The sequence below is a fragment of the Pan paniscus genome, chromosome 9 (genome assembly GCF_029289425.2).
Source record: "Pan paniscus chromosome 9, NHGRI_mPanPan1-v2.0_pri, whole genome shotgun sequence".
NCBI classification, from domain to species: domain Eukaryota; kingdom Metazoa; phylum Chordata; class Mammalia; order Primates; family Hominidae; genus Pan; species Pan paniscus.
Window position 1 is genome coordinate 28,907,037 of NC_073258.2, and position 18,691 is coordinate 28,925,727.

Sequence of the window (18,691 nt, forward strand, 5' to 3'; positions counted from 1 at the left end):
CTTAACTTTATAAAGTTTATAACCTAATGGGAGAAGCAGATGTTAGACAACAAGATAGTGATTTACTTAAAAATGTGGAAAGCGCAATTAAGAAAGACAGGTTACTATAGGAGCATAAAACAGGGAGCCCTGACCTGGTCTTGAGGAAATGATGTTCAAGCTAATTTCTGAAGAATGAGTAGGAATTTACCAACTACAGAGGACAAACAGAAGAGGGAACCAGCATGTGTGAAGAAGCACAACTCCCTGAGGAAATACAAGAAAGCTGGAAGATGTTGGTCAAAGTTGTGAAACACCCAAAGAGGAATTTGCTCTGTGGGTGAATTTGCTAGAGGCCTGACCACACAGACTTTGATGAGGACACTTAAATGTTTTCTCAAGAGCAATAAGGAAGCATTAGCAAGAGTTATATGATGAGAGATTTTGTTTCACAGCAGTTTCATTGGTGATTGTGTGGAGAATCAACTGCAGGAAAAGAAAAGGAGTTGAGAGACCATCTCATTTTATTTCAGCAGTCCATGCCCAATATGATTGACAGATAGAGGTAAGGTAGAGATGAAAAGAAGTGGATGGACTGTTTTGGAGGTAAAATCAACATAACTTAGGATTCATTGAATACAGGTGGTAAAGAAGTAAGGGAATGAAAACTAACAAATAGGATCTGGCTTGCACAACTAGAAACGCTCTTTGCAAAATTAGTGACAGGGAATATATTTTGGGAAACTGAGATGGTAGAATATCAAACAAAGAACTAGGAAGGAAGAGTATATTCCAGACATTCATAGAGGAATGAGTTTTAAGAGCTACAGAATGGTCAAATTGTGAGGTAAGTGGAACAGAGTTCCAGGAGGATGAATCTAATAGTAAAATTTAGGATACAATGATTAAGCAAGAGGTTAGAGCAGTGATTATGAAACCCAGCTCCCCTTTAGAGTCACTTGAGGAATGTAAAAGGAAAAATAAATAATTAAATAACATTTAAGCCCTATCCCCAAGGGTTGTGAATTAATTAAGGTCTGGATTGGGGCCTGGTCCTCAGCGTCTTTTGAAAGCTCCCCAGTTGACTCTAGTGTAGAATTACAGTTGGGAATATTTGGGCAAGAAGAAGGAAGGAAAAAGAGAGGCTGTTGTAGTATTACAGGTATAGAAGCCCTTAGGATGACGATCTATGTGGGATGAGCAAGTGGGGAAAGATGAAATGAAGTGATATATCAATAAGTGCTTGGGAAATGAATGAGCCCTATGAAAATGAAATGACGTGGTATTTTTAACATTGAAAAACAGAATTATCATCTCTGGTTACTCCTCCAGAGTGTCAAGAACTTTAGTGAAAAGATGACAGGCTTCATCTTCATCTTGAGATGAAAGAAGACATTGGGGTTGCCCCATCACTTCCTTTGTAATTAAAATTGAAATTCAATTTTAAAAATAGACATTAAAATGCCTGCCAAAGGCACTGTATTTATATATTTTGTTCACACATGGTTTGAGGAATAATAAATTTCTTACCTGTTACCTCCTATGTAGCATTAGCTTAATTTTCTTAAATCCATTAAGCCTTCAAAACCCAAATCTCAATGTAAGATTTTAGTGCTATGAAGACAAAATGTCAAAGGCCTCTGTTTTCAGAGGATACTTGGCATTGGTTGTGCAGAAATCTGCATAAACTTGGCATAAGGCAAGAGAACAAATCACTTTATCAGATATTAATCAAAAGGCAGATTATAGCCACCATGAAGACTTGTCTGACTCCTTCATACAGCGAGTCCTCACCTCTTTTCTCTGTCATACACACATACACACACACACACACACACACACACACACACACACACTTACCTTCTTTAATACTGAGGGTACCTTGCGTGTCACCCGCATATTTAATCAAACTGCCTTGTTTGGGGTCTAATGTTTGCCCTACTAAACTACAGAACCCTGGATGGCAACAAACACTTTCTCTTTTCTCTTTCACTGGTTATTTTAAATATTTTATACATCCACAGGCTTAGCAGAGTAAAGAGACGGCAATATGAGCAAAGGTGAAGCCTCTAATTTGACGAGAGAGAAGAACAGAGGTGTGGTACAGAGATTATATGGGTAGATTGGATTCATAGAATGAAAGATTTTTAACACCAGGCTAAGGAGCTTATAATTTATCTTGTGAACAATAGGAAGTAACAAGAGAATTAGATCAGTAAAGTTGCATGAAGAAATGAATATTTTAAGAAGATTAATCTGACAGAGGTATGCAGGGTGTGGGAGCAAGAAGAGGCTGGAAGCACAAAACCAGTTAGAAGGTAGTTTATTTTAGTTTATTGTGATTATAAAAATATCTGGATGTTTCTGATGTCATGTTTTTTGGTTTCTATTTGTCCTACTTTTGCTATGCTTGTTTTTCTCTTTTCTTCTTTTGCTTTGATGAATTGAGGGTTGCTTTTTCAAACTCCATTTTTCTTAACTTTGACTATTTTATTGAAATGGGTCCCCTTGAAATTTTGCCATGAATTTTAAATGTAGAGTAAATATTTAAGCAATGCCGTAATCCTCAGAAATTCAAGGATGATGAAACATTTAAGTCTGAGTACTCTCTTCCTGATTTACATTCTATTTTTATACAGTTTGGGGGTAATTCCTTTTTCTAAATTTCAAAATGGCATATAATTATAATTATAATTATTGATATATTTTATATTTTAAATTGTACAATAATATAAAACATTTAATAATATATAAATTATAAAATAATGGTTATCATTTCATACCAAAAATAGTTTAACTAGACTCATTAAATGTTTACTATTTTATTTTCTTATCAATTATTCTGTTTAAAACTGTCATATTTTAATGTTTTCCCTTTCTCCCACAGTATCTCCTCTAGATTTTTCTTTAGGGAAGATCTGTAAGTGCTAAATTCTCTTTGGTTCCTGACACTCAACTCCTGAAAGATTGTTTTGTCAAAAACACAATTATGACTGGGTCTGGAATACTTTTTCCTCAATGCTTTGAATGTATTATCCCACTGTTTCTGGTTTCCATTGTTGTTGCTAAGTGTCCCTCTTTAAGAATCTCTTTCTCCTTCCTCTGGCTCTTTTTCAGGTCCTCCATTTGTATTTGCTGTTCTACAGTTTCACTAATGTATCCAGATATAAACGTATTCTTTTTCTTTCTGCTTTAAGGTTACACTTTCTAAATCTATATATACTTATATTTTATCATATCTGAAAAATTACAATCCATAATTTTTTGAAACACTACCTCACCTCCATTCTATTTATACTCTCCTCTGAGACTTCAATTGGACATGAATTAGACCTTCTTATTTTGTCCACCATATGTCTCCATTTCTATTTCACTTTTTTCATCTTCTTGTCTCTCTGTTATTCTTTAGGTTATTTCTTTGGATAGAGTTTCCATCATATTCATTGTCTCTTCAAATATATTTTCTCTTTATCATAATCATTATATTGTGTGGTCAGTTATTCCTGATGCTTACTCATCTTTGAAATTACATTCTTTATTTATTTCAGTTGTTTATGCATATCTATTCTCTTATTCAGTATCTTTTAATACCAAAATATTTTGTTCTTGAGAGGCTAAATCTTGTTTGTTGCTTTGCTGATCCTCACTCACAGTAAATTGCTATTTTGTATTTTTTATGATATTTTGTTAAAGTTATTGTTAGATCTTTATCTGTGTGTAAATATCTTATAGTCTTCAGTTGGATTATTCCTCCAGAGAGGATTTGCACTTTTTCCTTGCAAAACCTGAAGTGCATCACTGGAGTAAAACCATGCCAGCTCCCCCCAAGGATTCTAGCTTAATGTTATAGTCCCAAGCTCAGTTTCCCTACATTTTCACTGACCCAAATTTCAATACCTTAATAGTAGTAGTACTGTTATCACCACCTGCCTTCAAGTCAGCCTCATGCATCCTGCCTACCCACAACACTCCTTCCAAATATCAGCCCTGATAATTAATATATTTTAAATTGCTTTATGTTATTTTGTTACTTTGTTTTTGGGGGAGAACACTTACTTAGGGAGCTATGATACCTTTTTCAAGGCAAGCAATGCATTAAAAATTGTTATATCCAGCATCTAGCTGATCTTCTCTGGACAGGTACCTCAGAGCAACTAATCTATTATATGAGGTCAGAGGTAAGAGGAGCAAGAGCCTATTCTTTTAGCATAGGTGGGAAGAGTTGAGTGTCTGGAATAGAATCATGGTAATGAGAATGTAATTTTTAAAAATGAAGACAAAACTAAGTGCAAAGAAATAATGGGATTTGCAAGTATGAAAAAGATCAGGCTATTTTAAAATTGTATATAATTGGAATAGATGTTACAAAGAGTAGGTGATATGCACATAACACAAAAATACATGAATCATCTGCTATATGAAAATATATTAATTTTTGATTTTTATCTATAGTGAAGGAAAGATAATTCAACTGTCTGGGAACCACTACCATATGCTTAACTGGTTAATTATAGGTTGTACATGGTACAATGACTCAGAAGAATAAAGATTATAGTTGCAGGGAATGGGCAAACAATAGGTGCTCAATGAATGTTTAACTAAACTATATATAATTGTATTAATTACATAAACATGCTGTCAATAAAACTCAGGCTCCTTAATTAAAAACAGAGCATGTGTAAAGCCAAGTGGTAAATGTAATCCAGGCTTACCCAGAAATACAAGACAAAAACAAGCTGTGAAATCCTCAAGTTTATAAAATAGCAGCCATCATTGCTCACTTGTATGTACATTTTTTTATTTCTCAACCAGTAGACAGTGAAGTATAAAGTGTAAAGTATAAGTGCCATCTGTGGTTTATGAGGGCCGTGAATGAATAAACTATTTTTCTCAGAAGTAGCATAGGGTCACCTATTCTCTAATCAAGAAGACTTTTTCATTAGATTTTTTTCTTATTAGGCATGATTTTCTTGAATGAGTGCAGAGATTAAATTCTCCTAAAGGTTGGTAATGAAAAGAATGTTAAACAACAGCACCTTCCTCAGGAAACTGTGACAGATAAGCCGACATACTTCTGCTTAATTTTGGAATAACGAATTCTGCTATAATTAGATGCCTATTGCTGGAGATTTGCCCTTATCCCATATTAGGAGGTAGTGTTAAATACTTCTTCACAGCTAGATACATACCAGGGTACAGTAGAATGTGCAAACAATTCCTGTTGCAAACACAGAGCCCCAGAGATCAAACCCAGTCACTAGGAAAGAAGAAAAAAATATTAAAAGAAGTTTCCTTCAAAAAATTAAAAGAGCAAGTTTTATGAGGAAAAAGACACAATATTTTATCAGTGTTCTTTGTAGGCAAAAATAAAATCAAATTAGAGTTTTCCCTCATTAAATTTTCTCACCTTCGAGAAAGATTATTTTTATTATATTTTTATACTTCTAGCTAGTCCATACATTTCATGTAACGTTAAGTCAAATTGTTCCTCCTAAGATTTTGTAGCTTCCAATCTTTGATCCAAATGTTTTGTTTTTGAGTTTCTGTTTTTCTCAACAAAGTTAGTCTGAGTACTCTGAAATCACCTAAACATCATCCATGAGCAGGGATATAAAAGGAAATAATGGCCTTAGAGGTTCCACTAGGAAGACTCTTGGGCAGAAAGTCAGTAGACTTGAATTTTTATTCAAACAACCCACTTCTCTTCTCTGACCATCATGAGAAACATGAACAAAAATTGAGTTTTAATAGATCTTTGACTTTTTTTCTAGGAAAACAATCCTTTTATTGAATGTACCTAGCATATATAGGTATACACCTGCCATGGTGGTTTGCTACACCCATCAACCCGTCATCTACATTAGGTATTTCTCCTAAGGCTATCCCTCCCCTAGCCCCCTACCCACCAACAGGCCTCCAGTGTGTGCTGTTCCCCTCCCTGTGTCCATGTGTTCTCTTTGTTCAACTCTCACTTATGAGTGAGAACATGTGGTGTTTGGTTTTCTTTCCTTGTGATAGTTTGCTGAGAATGATGGTTTCCAGCTTCATCCATGTCCCTACAAAGGACATGAACTCATCATTTTTATGGCTGCATAGTATCCATGGTGTATATGTGCCACATTTTCTTTATCCAGTCTATCATTGATGGGCATTTGGGTTGGTTCCAAGTCTTTGCTATTGTGAATACTGCTGCAATAAACATATGTGTGCATGTGTCTTTATAACAGAATGACTACAATCCTTTGGGTGCATACCCAGTAATGGGATGCTGGGTTCTAGATCCTTGAGGAATCGCCACACTGTCTTCCATAATGGTTGAACTAATTTACACTCTCACCAACAGTGTAAAAGCGTTCCTATTTCTCCACATCCTCTCCAGCATCTGTTGTTTCCTGCCTTTTTAATGACCGCCATTCTAATTGGCATGAGATGGTATCTCATTGTGGTTTTGATTTGCATTTCTCTAATTACCAGTGATCTTTGACTTTTAACAATCCATGCTTTTTTATTCCTGTTGCTTCTAAGAATGTATATCATAAAATCAGATTACAAGTCCAAAGCACAAAACTCAGAGGAATATCAAAATAAAAAGGACTTTCTTGGCAGCTCTTATCTAAACCTCACTGCCTCTGAGGTTAATATTTCTCAGTATAAGCACATAGCCGAATTAAATGGAATATTGAGGACTTTCGATACGGCAGGTGTCATTGTGAAGTTTACTTTGACTTTTTTTTCTTTCCTTTTTGTTTTTAGGATTCTATTATTTTGAAAGAATAGACTATAAATTTTAGTGTAACTATTACAAGCAACTTTTATACTGAGATTATCTACTTCATGAGATTACTGAAGTCCCTATATTATAGATGACCATACTTAGCAACATATACCATACCAAAACTGCCATAATTCCAATGATTTAAAAACAAAAACCAAATCCCAAACAAACAAAAGCAATCAAAATTGGTATCTAGAAGTATATGAGTCAAAACCAAGTAACTGTTTGCATTATTTTCAATGTTTCATCAATATTTAGAGCTTTATGTAATGGCTTCTAATAGTAATTCAGAATCCCCTAACCAGAAGAATATCTCCCCAACAAAGTATTTTATTTCTAATTCTGCAAGGTGAGAATTTAGGCATAAAAATGGTAAAATATGCCAAGATAATGCTGATAACTCACCTTGATTGAGTGCCAGGGCAGGAGCATACACCACCACTCCTGTGTAGAGAATCTGGTAGAGAAACAAGAATCAGGTTGGCAGTGAGAAAGGCACATAGAAAGGAAAACTGCCTAGAAAGTTCTTTATTGACGTTAGACTTGTATTCTCTTCAACTTGTTCATCAAACGTTGCATTCCTGTCGACTCTAATTTTGAAGTTGCTCACCACTATCAGTAGTCTGTAGAGGGGATGTAATCATTAGATGGAGGAAGAGAGTTGGATTTTCAAAATTGCTACTAATTTTGAGATATTATGGTTATATTTTGTATATCTCTAAGGGATACAAAAATAGACTTAATTAAGTTTTGATTCATCTTCCTTCTATCCATTTTCCTGATGCACGCATCACAGTGAACTCTCTACCGACTTCATGAGGAGCTTTACTAAGCAACAGAAGCATATTTTAGCAGTTTGCTGAAATATGGAATTTAGAGGTGAGATAGAAAGAATCTGTGAGGAAAAAGTACTGTGCTGGGAAGACTAACAACATGGGTGATCTCCATAATGAATATGTCTTCTAATTCCCAGAAGTGCAACCACTACCCTGCTGGAAATAGGTCCAGTTTCTCCAGTTTCTATTCGGAATTTCACCATGTAGAGATTCATGTTAGGGTTTTAAAAGGCAAATATCTATGGGCAGGTAAAGGAGCATGGTTTTCCTCCATTTTCTTGCCTAAATTCTTCAGTCAGTGTGTGGGAGTTTTGATTAAGAAGAGGGAAGAAGCTTATCTTCTAGGAGAAAGTACTTGGTGAGTAGTAGGAAGTATATCAATGCCGTGCCATGGGCAAATCTGGAGCAGCATGAAGACATCCCAAAGCTGGGGGTGTGGAAAAGGAGTTCATAAGAAAGAGAGGGAAGTAGGAGTATTAGCTGGGAATATTGTCTTAAAATGACTTTCTGCAAAATAGGTATTTCTGCTTCAACTCAGTTAGTGGTTAAAAACAAACAAGTAAAAACAAAAACAAAAAAAGCAAAACCTAGTTATCAGACCATTTCATATCGAATCTAGAGCAACTTGTGCAGGTTAAACAGCAGTAAAATACGTGTTAAGAAAATGTGGGTGGCTTATACACACACACAAACGGCTTTTTTTCCCTTTGTGGCTTGCAATATACATTTGTTTGTTATTTTTAGTACATATTAAAAGTGCTATCTTTGGAAGAAAGTAGCGTCTTCTTAGTATTAAGTGTCCTTTAGCTGAGTTTATTGCCCCCAAAATAAACAAACCTATATCTAGTAACCTCACAGTTTCCACATCTGCAGCAGCCATGACCACTTACCGTCTGTACAATGTAGATGACTGTGGCAGCATAGCGAACTGGTTTGTTGAATCGTAGTTGTAAGTACTAAAGGAAACAGAAAGACATGCAGAGTCAGTGAGGTTTAGATAAGAACTGCTAAGAAAGTCCTTTTTATCTTGGTATATCCTCTGTTGTGCTCTGGACTTGTAATCTGATTTTATGATATGTATCCTTAGAAGCAACAGGAATAAAAAAGCATGGATTGTTCAAAGTCAAAGATCTATTAAAAATCAATTTCTGTTCGTGTTTCTCATGATGATCAGAGAAGAGAAGTGGGTTGTTTCAATAAAAATTCAACTCTATTGACTTTCTGCCCAAAAGTCTTCCTAGTGGACTCACTGAAGCCATTGTTTCCTTTTATATCTTTGCTGCTCCAAATTTAGTTCAATCCTTTATTTTCTCTTTTCTGGATTGCTGTTGTGGCACTCCAATTGATCTCCCTAATACCATCTGTGCCCACTCATCCTATCAACCACATATCTCCCATATCAATTCTTTTAAAGCAGAGATCTGATCATGCTGCTCTTTTTCTCAAATTCTTCAACAATTCTCTATCATTGACAAACAAAGTGCATATCCCAAGCTTGATATTCCAAACCTTCCATTGTCGGACCCACGCCCTCCCTTTCTTATATCACTAACCTTCACATAATTTATTCTCCACATGCAATTATTGTTTATCATTCAGCTAACATGTTTTGTGCTTTTTCAGACCTTTCCTTCATTTAGGCAGAACTCTCAATATAAGAGCCCCTCTCCCCAAATTTCACAAAGTCTTAGTCATCTGTCAATAGATGGAAGGAAAAGTAAATACATTCTTTCAGATATAGAATTATGCAGTTGAAATAGTCTTTCTTCTTTCACAGATGAGAAATTCAAGGCTTAGATCATTGATGAAAGCATCAGCCCAATTGCTATTCCTGGTTCTGCTCATATTTCATCCTCTGAGCTCATATGGCACTAATATTAAGACTTTTTCATGGTTATCAGTTGCTATCTTATATTTTGGTGTTGAATTTGATTATCTCTCTGTATTAGTTTGTTATTAATACTGTATAAATTAATTGCCACCAATTTGTTGTCTTTAAACAACAGAAATTTATGACCTCTCAGTACTGAAAACCAAAAGTTAAAAATCAATTTCACTGGGTCAAAATCAAGGTGTGAGCAGGAGACTCCTACACGAGGCTCTAAGGAAAAGTCAGCTTCCTGCCTTCCTGCTGTTAGTGGCTGCTGGCAGTCCTTAGCTTCTGGTTCCATCACTCCAATTTCTGCCTTTACAGTTACATTGCATTTTCTTTTGCCTGTCAAATTCCCCACTACCTCCCTCATATAAGGATATATGTGATTGATTGCATTTATATAGAGCCTCTCTGGATAATCCAAGACAATTTTCTCACCTCAAAATCCTTTAATCACATTTGCAGTAATCCCTTTTAAAATGAACAAAAAAAACATGTAAAGTAATATTTACAGCTCTCAGGGATTACACCTGGATATACACTGGGGAAGGTATGCTGTTTTCAGCCTACCATATTTACTATTCCTAATATACAAGTACTGTTCTATTTTATTCATTTTTATCTTTATCATTTACACATTCATTCATTCAACAAATGTTTGTTACCTGCTTTACATATTGCATTCTGACACAAAATGATAAGCAAATATGATATAGTCCATACCATAGAGGATCTTACAGATTAGATGAAGTGACCATTAACAAATATTTATATTAATGAAAGTAAAGTTGCAATTGTGATAGGTACTACAAGAGCTAAAAGTAGCTGTGAACTTCCTAAATAGTAGAATCTCATTTACTGTTTTGGAGATTAGGAAAAGTTTTTCTCAGTAAGTATTCTAGAAGACATTAATATATGTCTTTCAGTATATAATAAACATGTATTGAATAAACACCATAAAATTTTAAAGTATCAATTGGCTTGAGGATTAAATTTCTTGCTAGTAGTTTCTACTTGATAGTAGTTCTTTCTTTTCTGAATTTAAAAAAATCATTTTGATTAAATCAAGGATTGACAATCAATTTATCCTTTCCCTAGAAACATTAGATAAATGTTTCATGGCTTACAATTGGCCCTTCTTTGAAACAAAGGACTTCTCTTGGCAGAACTGTGACTCCATTTTATACTAACTCACATTCTCAATTTATCCTGCCAGATTCTCCCAAACCTGAGGTAGAAAACCACCTTATTTTCAGGCCCTCTCTTCAGATGATACATTCTGTGAGCCAGAATGTATAGTCCGGTGAATATGTGAATGAGGGCATCAGACATAAGGAAAATATTACAGAGGAAGGGAAGTCAGTGAGGAGTCAGCAGTCACAAATATCATAAGGTAGAAAACACTGTGAAATGTCTGTGGTGAAGACACCTTGGGTTCACATCTTGTGCCCTTGGGAAGACTATTTTCTGCCACTAAGCCATGATTTTCTCTTCTGAAAGTGGATGTTGTATGGATCAGATGGTGGGAAGTATGATAATGCCAAGTACAGAGCTAGGGCTATAGTAGGATTTAATGACTGCTGTGGTCTCTGAGGGTGCAACACCCATAGTTTATTGGCATTCCCTGTTCCAGTACATGTTGATGGCATCTAAATGTGCCTGAGATTATCTGCTTGAGAGTGTTCTGAGCCTTTGCACAGGGCCATAGGGCAGATCAGAAAGGCTTGAGGGTGTTATCATCGGCACTCAGCCAATTACTAAATGGGGTTGGAACAAAATACCCTGGCTTTTTGCCTTTCAGTGAGGACAACCCTGAGACGCACTTTATATTGTCTCTTAGAGATCCCCAGTTGGATTGAACCCCAGTTGTTCACAGTGGTAACCTGCTCAAAATTACATTTTTTATTGGCATCTTTTTCTTCTGTCTCACGTTGCCACTTGTCTATCACTGCTTACTAGAATCACTTCCCCCAAATCAACTTGCATTCGAATCCTTGTTTCAGGATCTGCTTCTAGTAGAATGCAACTTAAGACAGAGACATTTCTAGTAAATATATTGCAAGTACAAATTTTGAAAATGCTTCTGTAATGAGGTGTGTTCTCTTTCTGAGAGGAACTCTTTTCTATCACATAAAGAACTCAGGATAGCCTACAGGAGGATGAGACTAAAGGTAACAAGGACAAGCTGTCTCATTTGCATTCCCCTAGGCCAGCAAGCTGCTAGCCAACTAGCTACCTTATGGAAGTCACATAGATGGTCCCAAGTGAGACCAGCACAATTTTATGGGGCCCATCTGAGCCAGGCAAAATTGCTAATCTGCAGAATTGTGAAAAACTAAAATTGTTATTTTGAGACATTTATTTTGGAGTAGTATGCTACATAGCAATAGATAACCATGAATACAAAGATTGGCACTAGAAGTGGGGAGGTGTAACAAAAACCAAAAATATGTAGCATTAGCTTTGGTACTGGGTGGCACAAGGAAGTCTGGAAAACATAAGGGGCAACGAATCCTGAAAAACAGTAAAGCCACAAGGATATTGCTATGGGGATCTTGAAAAAAATCAATGGTTTTCCCATTTCAGTTAAGTTCCACTCAACCCAGTAAAATTACAAAGACAGTACTAGAGAAAAGCTATATGAACAAAGACCTGATCAGAAATCAGGCTCCTTGAATTCCAGTTTGAGATTTGCTGGCATCTCACTCTGTGATCTGTGCTTCAGGATTCTCGTCTGTGAAAGAAGAAAGACTATTGCAACTGCATAATTCTATATCTGAAAGAATTTATCCACTTTTCCTTTCAGTGTATTCACTCATTCATTCAGTGGTCACCTTTGGTATATATATAAGCTATTCCTATTGTCAAAAGTAAAAATGCAACAGAGAAATTGCATGCTTCATGCCTGCTTGTAAAAATACCTGAGGTGACATTTACCAACATTATGATGGATTATTTTCAGAACCCCAAACTTGATCCAGCCATACTCTTTTCCATCTCAGGAAATACCAACTCTACTTTTCAGGTTGGTTCGAGCCCAAATAACATAGAGCCAGCCTTTACTCCTCTCTCTCTCTCCCCACATCCAATCCATAAAAGAAATCTGGGTGCTTGCCCCCCACTTTCAAAACATATTTACTTGCATTCATCCTCTCTTACAACCCTATTACTATCATCTCTTGCTCAGATTATGTAAGTACACTCCCAATTACCTCCCCGCTTCAGCAGTAAAAGCCCTAAAATTATTCTTAATATCTAGCTAGAGTAATCCTCTTAACATACAAATCCCATCATGTCACTTCCCTTCCCAAACACTGTAATGACCCATCATTTCTAGAGTAAAAGCTAATCCCTATGATGACCTAAAAGGCCCCATAACGTTGGTTCAGACCCTAAATATCTCTTTTACAACAAATATTATATAGCACCATTTACTCTGCTGAAATAGTATTCAATAATATCTTACAGATAAACATTGAATTTCTCAAAATATAAATATAATTACTAACAATACCACCACTGTTATTTGAAGGAGAACTAAAAGGAAAGCATTTACCTAAAAAAAAGTATGTAATGTATAAATGCTCAGAAACCACTGTACAAGAAAACACAGTGAAATAGTAGCCCAGGCATTATCATAAAGAAAATTTGAAATTGAAGAGAAGTAAGTAGTTCAGAAGCCAAGAAATCCAAGAAATATGAGAGAATTGGTAAACATTGGCCTATAAGCCAATATTAAATTAGGTAAATAATAGCAAACTAGATTTATGAGTGTATGATAAGAGAAGGAAGGAAATAACTTTAAAGTGAAGATAATATTATGAGACTAATAATAAACTGTACAATTGAGATAATGAAAATATATGATATTGCAAACTAGCTAAGCCTAAATTATCACTTGAGGGTGAGAAGAATTCCCTATACATTGACTTGTGACAGGGTAGTGATAAAGTAGCACAGATGGCATATCTTAGTCTTGAAATCCCACTGCATATCAAGGCATTTAAATCAGTTGGCTATTGCTATATAACACCCGCCTCCAAACTCATTGGCTCAAAAACCAAAAATTTATTATTTCTCGTAACTCTGAGGGCAGGCTGGGTGATCTCTCTGGTTTCATCAGGACTTTCATGTAGCTTCAGTAACTTGGAAGATCAATGGAGAGAGGTCTGACATGGCCTCACTCACAGGTCTGGTAACTTGTATTGGCTGTCGGCTGGGTGTCTCTGTTCTCTATGTGTCCACTGCTGCTCCTGAAGCTAGATCAGCTATGCCAGCTTCCTTACATAGCAGCATCAGGGCAGCATTCCAAGAGGACAAAGGCAGAAGCTACAAGGCTCAGAAGGCCTAGGCTCCAAGCTCACAGAACATCACTTTAGCTACATTCTGCTGGTCAAAGCAAGTCACAAAACTGGCCAAAGTTCACGGGGTGAATGAAGAGACTCCACCTCTTTCAGTCTTTCGTATTTAAAAAGACCCTAGAAAGCATACCTTTCAATAACTACTAGAGAATGGAGGCTGAAGAAAGAAACAAAAACTCAAGATACTATAGACAGACTAAGTGGTATAAATTTGAAGATAGCAACAACAATGATCATAATAATGCAACACTCTTACATAGTATTTACTATTTGCCAGGCTCTGTTAAACGTATTTGTATACAATACATCATTTACTCCTCACAGACATCCTTTGAGATAGATGTTTTTATTACCACTATTTTACACATGTGAAAACCAGGTATATAAAAGTTAAGTAATTTACGCCAAGGTCATGCAGCTAGCAAGTGGCAGAGCTGACACTGAAAGCCAAGTCAACAGAGTTTAGAGTCCATACTCTTTTTTATTTTATTTTTTTAAAGACAGAATCTCACTCTATTGCCCAGGTTGGAGTGCAGTGGATCTCGGCAGTTCACTGCAACCTCCCAGGTTCAAGTGATTCTCGTGCCTCAGCCTCTCGAGTAGCTGGGATTACATGTGCGCCACCATGCCTAGCTAATTTTGTGTGTATGTGTGTGTGTGTGTGTGTGTGTTTTAGTAGAGATGGGGTTTCTCCATGTTGGCCAGGCTGGTCTCGAACTCCTGACCTCAGGTGATCCACCCAACTCAGCCTCCCAAAATGCTGGGATTACAGACGTGAGCCACCATGCCTGGCCTAGAGTCCATACTTTTAACTTGCATGCCATAATGCCAATTTTTATAAAGCAAGAGGTAATCCCAAAATAACCTTATGTCTACTTTACACACTCTGGATTACTTACTATTAGGTCACTAAAAAGTTGAAAATATGTAAAGGCAAAAATAGTAAATATTTTTAAAACAATTTAGTAAATTAAATTCAATGAAGTCCTTATATTTTCAATACTTGCACTAATTTATTAATTTAAAAAGAGAATCAAATCTCCTCAGTTACATAATTGCAATTGGTTTAGTTGTTTTTGCAGTAACTGAGCCATTTTACTAAAACCAGTTACGGCTAAGCATGTATTGAGCAGCATCTATGGAATAGACAGATTGTTCAAAGTAAGTAAACTGTTCAATAATTTTAAGACAATGTTTTTATTTCATTTAATTTCTGGAAAATGTGCTAATTTATAGTGTGTGTATAACTTTTTATTGTAAAGTTACTGTGCACTAAGGTAGTACTAATATGTGCAGTAGTTTTTGAGCATTATGGCATTAAAATATCATGCAGTGCAGAGTGAAATTACTCATTGTATATGTGTCTTTACACACTGAAAGACATCTGATGTCTCTGCCCTCAACTCCCTAAACATCAGTAGTGACTCCTAATCATTGTGACAACCAAATAACCTACAAATATCCCAAGTGCTCCCTCTGTGTGGCACTAGCCCCACTGAGACCCCTGCTGTATGTAACTGGGTACTCCCATCTCTTTGATCTTATCTTTTACCATTGTCCGCTTTGCTGTCTCCTCTCCAAGCACACTGATTTCTTTGCTGTCCTTCAACATGCCAGTCACACTCCTTTTCTAGGGCCTTTGCATCTGTGACTCCTTCAGCCTGAGATGCACTTCCCTTGTCTGGTGCAATTATTTGCTTTCTTCCAGTCTCCATTTAGATGTCCTATTTTATTTGAAGTTTCATATGATCATCCTCTATGAATATGGACATTCTCTACTCATACCAGCATTCCTCCTCTCTATCTCATCCTATTTACTTTACTTTTTCTCCATTTGTTTTTGTAGGACAGGACAGCATAGTTATTTAGCATATGATATCTAAAGTTAGATTGCCTGGTTTGAAAAACTGTTACTTGCTAGCTTTATGTCACTTAGCAAGTTACTTAATTCTATATGCCTCAGTTTTCTAGTCTGTTAAAAGGAGGTGACAGTACCTGTCTAAAAAAGATTGTTTTAAGGCCAAAAGACTTAACACACATAAGGAACTTAGAGAAGTACTTAGCACATAGTTAAATACCATATACATTTGTATTATGATTTTCTTACACAGTATATGTTTATTGACTGCCCTTCTCTGCTATGAAGTAAGCTCCATGACAGCAGGAACTTGGTGCAATGCTTTATGCCTAGGGCTACGAGAATGCCTAGAACAAGCTGGGTGTGGTGGCAAACTCCTGTAGTCCCAGCTACTTGGGAGGTTGATTCAGGAGAATCACTTGAGCCCAGGAGTTTGAGAATGGCCTGGGCAACATAGCAAAAGCCCCATCTCATAAATAAATAAATAAATAAATAAATAAATAAATAAATAAATACATGGAAGAAAAGAAGAGTGCCTTTTTAAGTATCTTAAGAGTAGATGCTCAATGAGTATTTACTGAGTGAATAGTCATAAAAATTATATTACATAAAACTATGGAATCAATAACACTTTTAAAGACTTCCTAAAAAGTGTTCATTTGCCTGAGTGGCTTTTGAAGGCTAGAATAATGTTTTATACTCATATAGCTTACGTATTTAAAAAAAAAATAGGTCTGTTTTCAGCCTTCTACAGTGACTTTAGGAGTGATATTGGATAATGAAATAAACACCTTATTAATAGAAACTTATGTTTGATCACATTTCTATATAGAGCATGCAAATTCAATTTTGAACATGATGTCTTCATTGAGAATCGTTGTAAAGCCAAAACACCACTGCCTCATTTCCCTCACATTAAATAATTCCCATATTTGTATTATTTAGCAGTTCCTTCCTGTTAAAATGTTTTGTACTTTTCAAAAATGTTTCCATTTCCTCATTAAAAATTAGTCTTATTATAATTTGTATTAAAGTGCCCTCTACTCTCTGACGGAAAGGCCACTAAGTAGAGATACAGAAAAAATTAGGTTCTCAGGTCACTTTACTATTCAAAAATCTTAACTAAGTCATCTATCTGTATCTCAGTTTTCGTAGCTGGAAAATGGCCATACTCATGAGAGATGTTCTGTTTGCTTTTCAGAATGATGACATTCACAATAATAAAAAATAACATCAGCCCTCTTTATTGCAAACCTCCTACAAATGAGGCCATACATTAAGTACTCACATAGAGGTTCTCATTTGATCATTAAAATAGCCCTGTGGGATTGTCATCATTATTTTCCTTCTACAGATGGGAAAATAGATATGTCTCTCTCCAAAGCTTAGGCTTTTTACAAAAACATTTTAATGTCTTTCTCATAATGTGTAATTATCCTGAAAATCAGTGAGTGTTCTTCAACTACCAGGTGCTATCATCAAGAGGATGAGAAAAAAAAAATAGAGAAGAATGGAGAAATCATCTTACCTCATAAGTGCTGGTGATACCAGATCTGTAGAACACAGGGAGAAAGAGCTCTGATGTTAAGAGGATGACAAATAGGTAAGCAATGAAGAAGACTAGGAAGGATGCCCCAAAGCGGTAGACTTCAGAAGGGGTCCCCAGGACCGTGACAGCTGACATGAAGCTGGCTGTCAGAGACAAGCTGACAGGGCCAAAGCTCATTTGCCTTCCCCCAACCAGGAACTCTCGGGAAGTTGCCTTTTTTCTCTCCTTAATGGCAAAGAACACCCCAATTCCAGAGGAAATGAAAAAGAGGGCTGCAAATACAACATAATCCCAAATTGCAAAGTTCTTCACCTCCATATTGGAAAGTATGACACCAGAGAGTTTCTTTCAATGAGGTCTCAGGAAGAAGATGTTTCCAAAAGCAAAGTTCAGTACAGTGGATGCTTTGCTGAGAGGAGAGACTGTGATTCCCTGAAGAAAATGATTACCAGAGGCACTCGTGTGAATCTTCAGACACCAACGTGTACTTAGTGAAGATCTCAAAAGTTGACTTCAAAGAAGAATCTGGTGGTAGTATTGGCACCAAGAGATGAGAATTTGAAATCTGACCCTAGCTAAGAGCTGTCTGCTCCTCTCCTAAAGCATATGCCACAGAGAAGGAATTCAGATGTGTTCTGAAATTAATAACCACTGGGGGTGGAATGGACTGGCCAGATAACATGCTGTTTTATCTCTTAGATTTTTTTTAACTTAAGGTTAAACATTACTGGGAAACATAGAATTGATAACAATTTACCACCTCAGCATTTTTAATTCGTGAGATGGAATCTGTAAAATGCAAACACAATCCTCAGCAGTGTCTTCTTCTTGAAGAAGGGAGAGTGAAGGCTGTGTGCCTGCAATTGTCTGAGGCAGTGGATGTGGAGAGAAAGAAGCAAAGGACTAGGAATTCAGAGACCTTTGCTCGAGTCCTGGCTCAACCACGAGAAAGCCATGAAACATTTCATAAATCATTTAACATTTCTGAACTTCACCTGGAACACAGGGATAATAAGACCTTACAAGGTCTTTAAAGACTTAAGTCTTAAACTTCCTGACTCTCTTTGTCTTGATCTGTAAAATGAAAGGTAATAATATGTACCCCATTGGCTATTATCTGTGCTTACAGCAGAGCGCTCTGAAACATCATAGTTTTTCTTTCTTTACTCTAGGACCTAGAAAAATGAATTTGCCATTAATTAATAAATTATTTATAGCCTTCAACTTTATCTTGTCTTTCTCTTATTTTCACCAGGTTACTATCACTGTACCCACAGGCTAAGTTAGAATTAGGACCAGGACAAATTAGAGAAGGAAAGTAACAATCCAGTTATAAATTCCTGTTTCTGCTGTCTTTAGACTCTGTCAATTTTTCCAAAGTACCTCCAGTGCAATTTCTAATTTTGTTCATGCTTCTCCTCCTTCTTCAGTGGCCTTCTCCATCCCCACCTCTACAAAGC

At 36.3% G+C, this 18,691-nt stretch overlaps 1 protein-coding gene across 1 annotated transcript in view; it reads right to left on the bottom strand.

Annotated features, from left to right (window-relative positions):
- SLC5A12 (solute carrier family 5 member 12) overlaps positions 1–17,895 on the bottom strand; it is a 60,717-nt gene extending 42,822 nt beyond the window's left edge. Inside the window, exons 1-4 of the mRNA XM_003830439.6 lie at positions 17,211–17,895; positions 8,481–8,546; positions 7,160–7,211; positions 5,169–5,236 (exon numbers count right to left, since the gene is read on the bottom strand). Coding sequence (XP_003830487.3) covers positions 5,169–5,236; positions 7,160–7,211; positions 8,481–8,546; positions 17,211–17,549 — 525 coding nt within the window. The 5' untranslated portion in view covers positions 17,550–17,895. The remainder of the gene's footprint in view (positions 1–5,168; positions 5,237–7,159; positions 7,212–8,480; positions 8,547–17,210) is intronic.
- Positions 17,896–18,691: the final 796 nt, after the last annotated feature.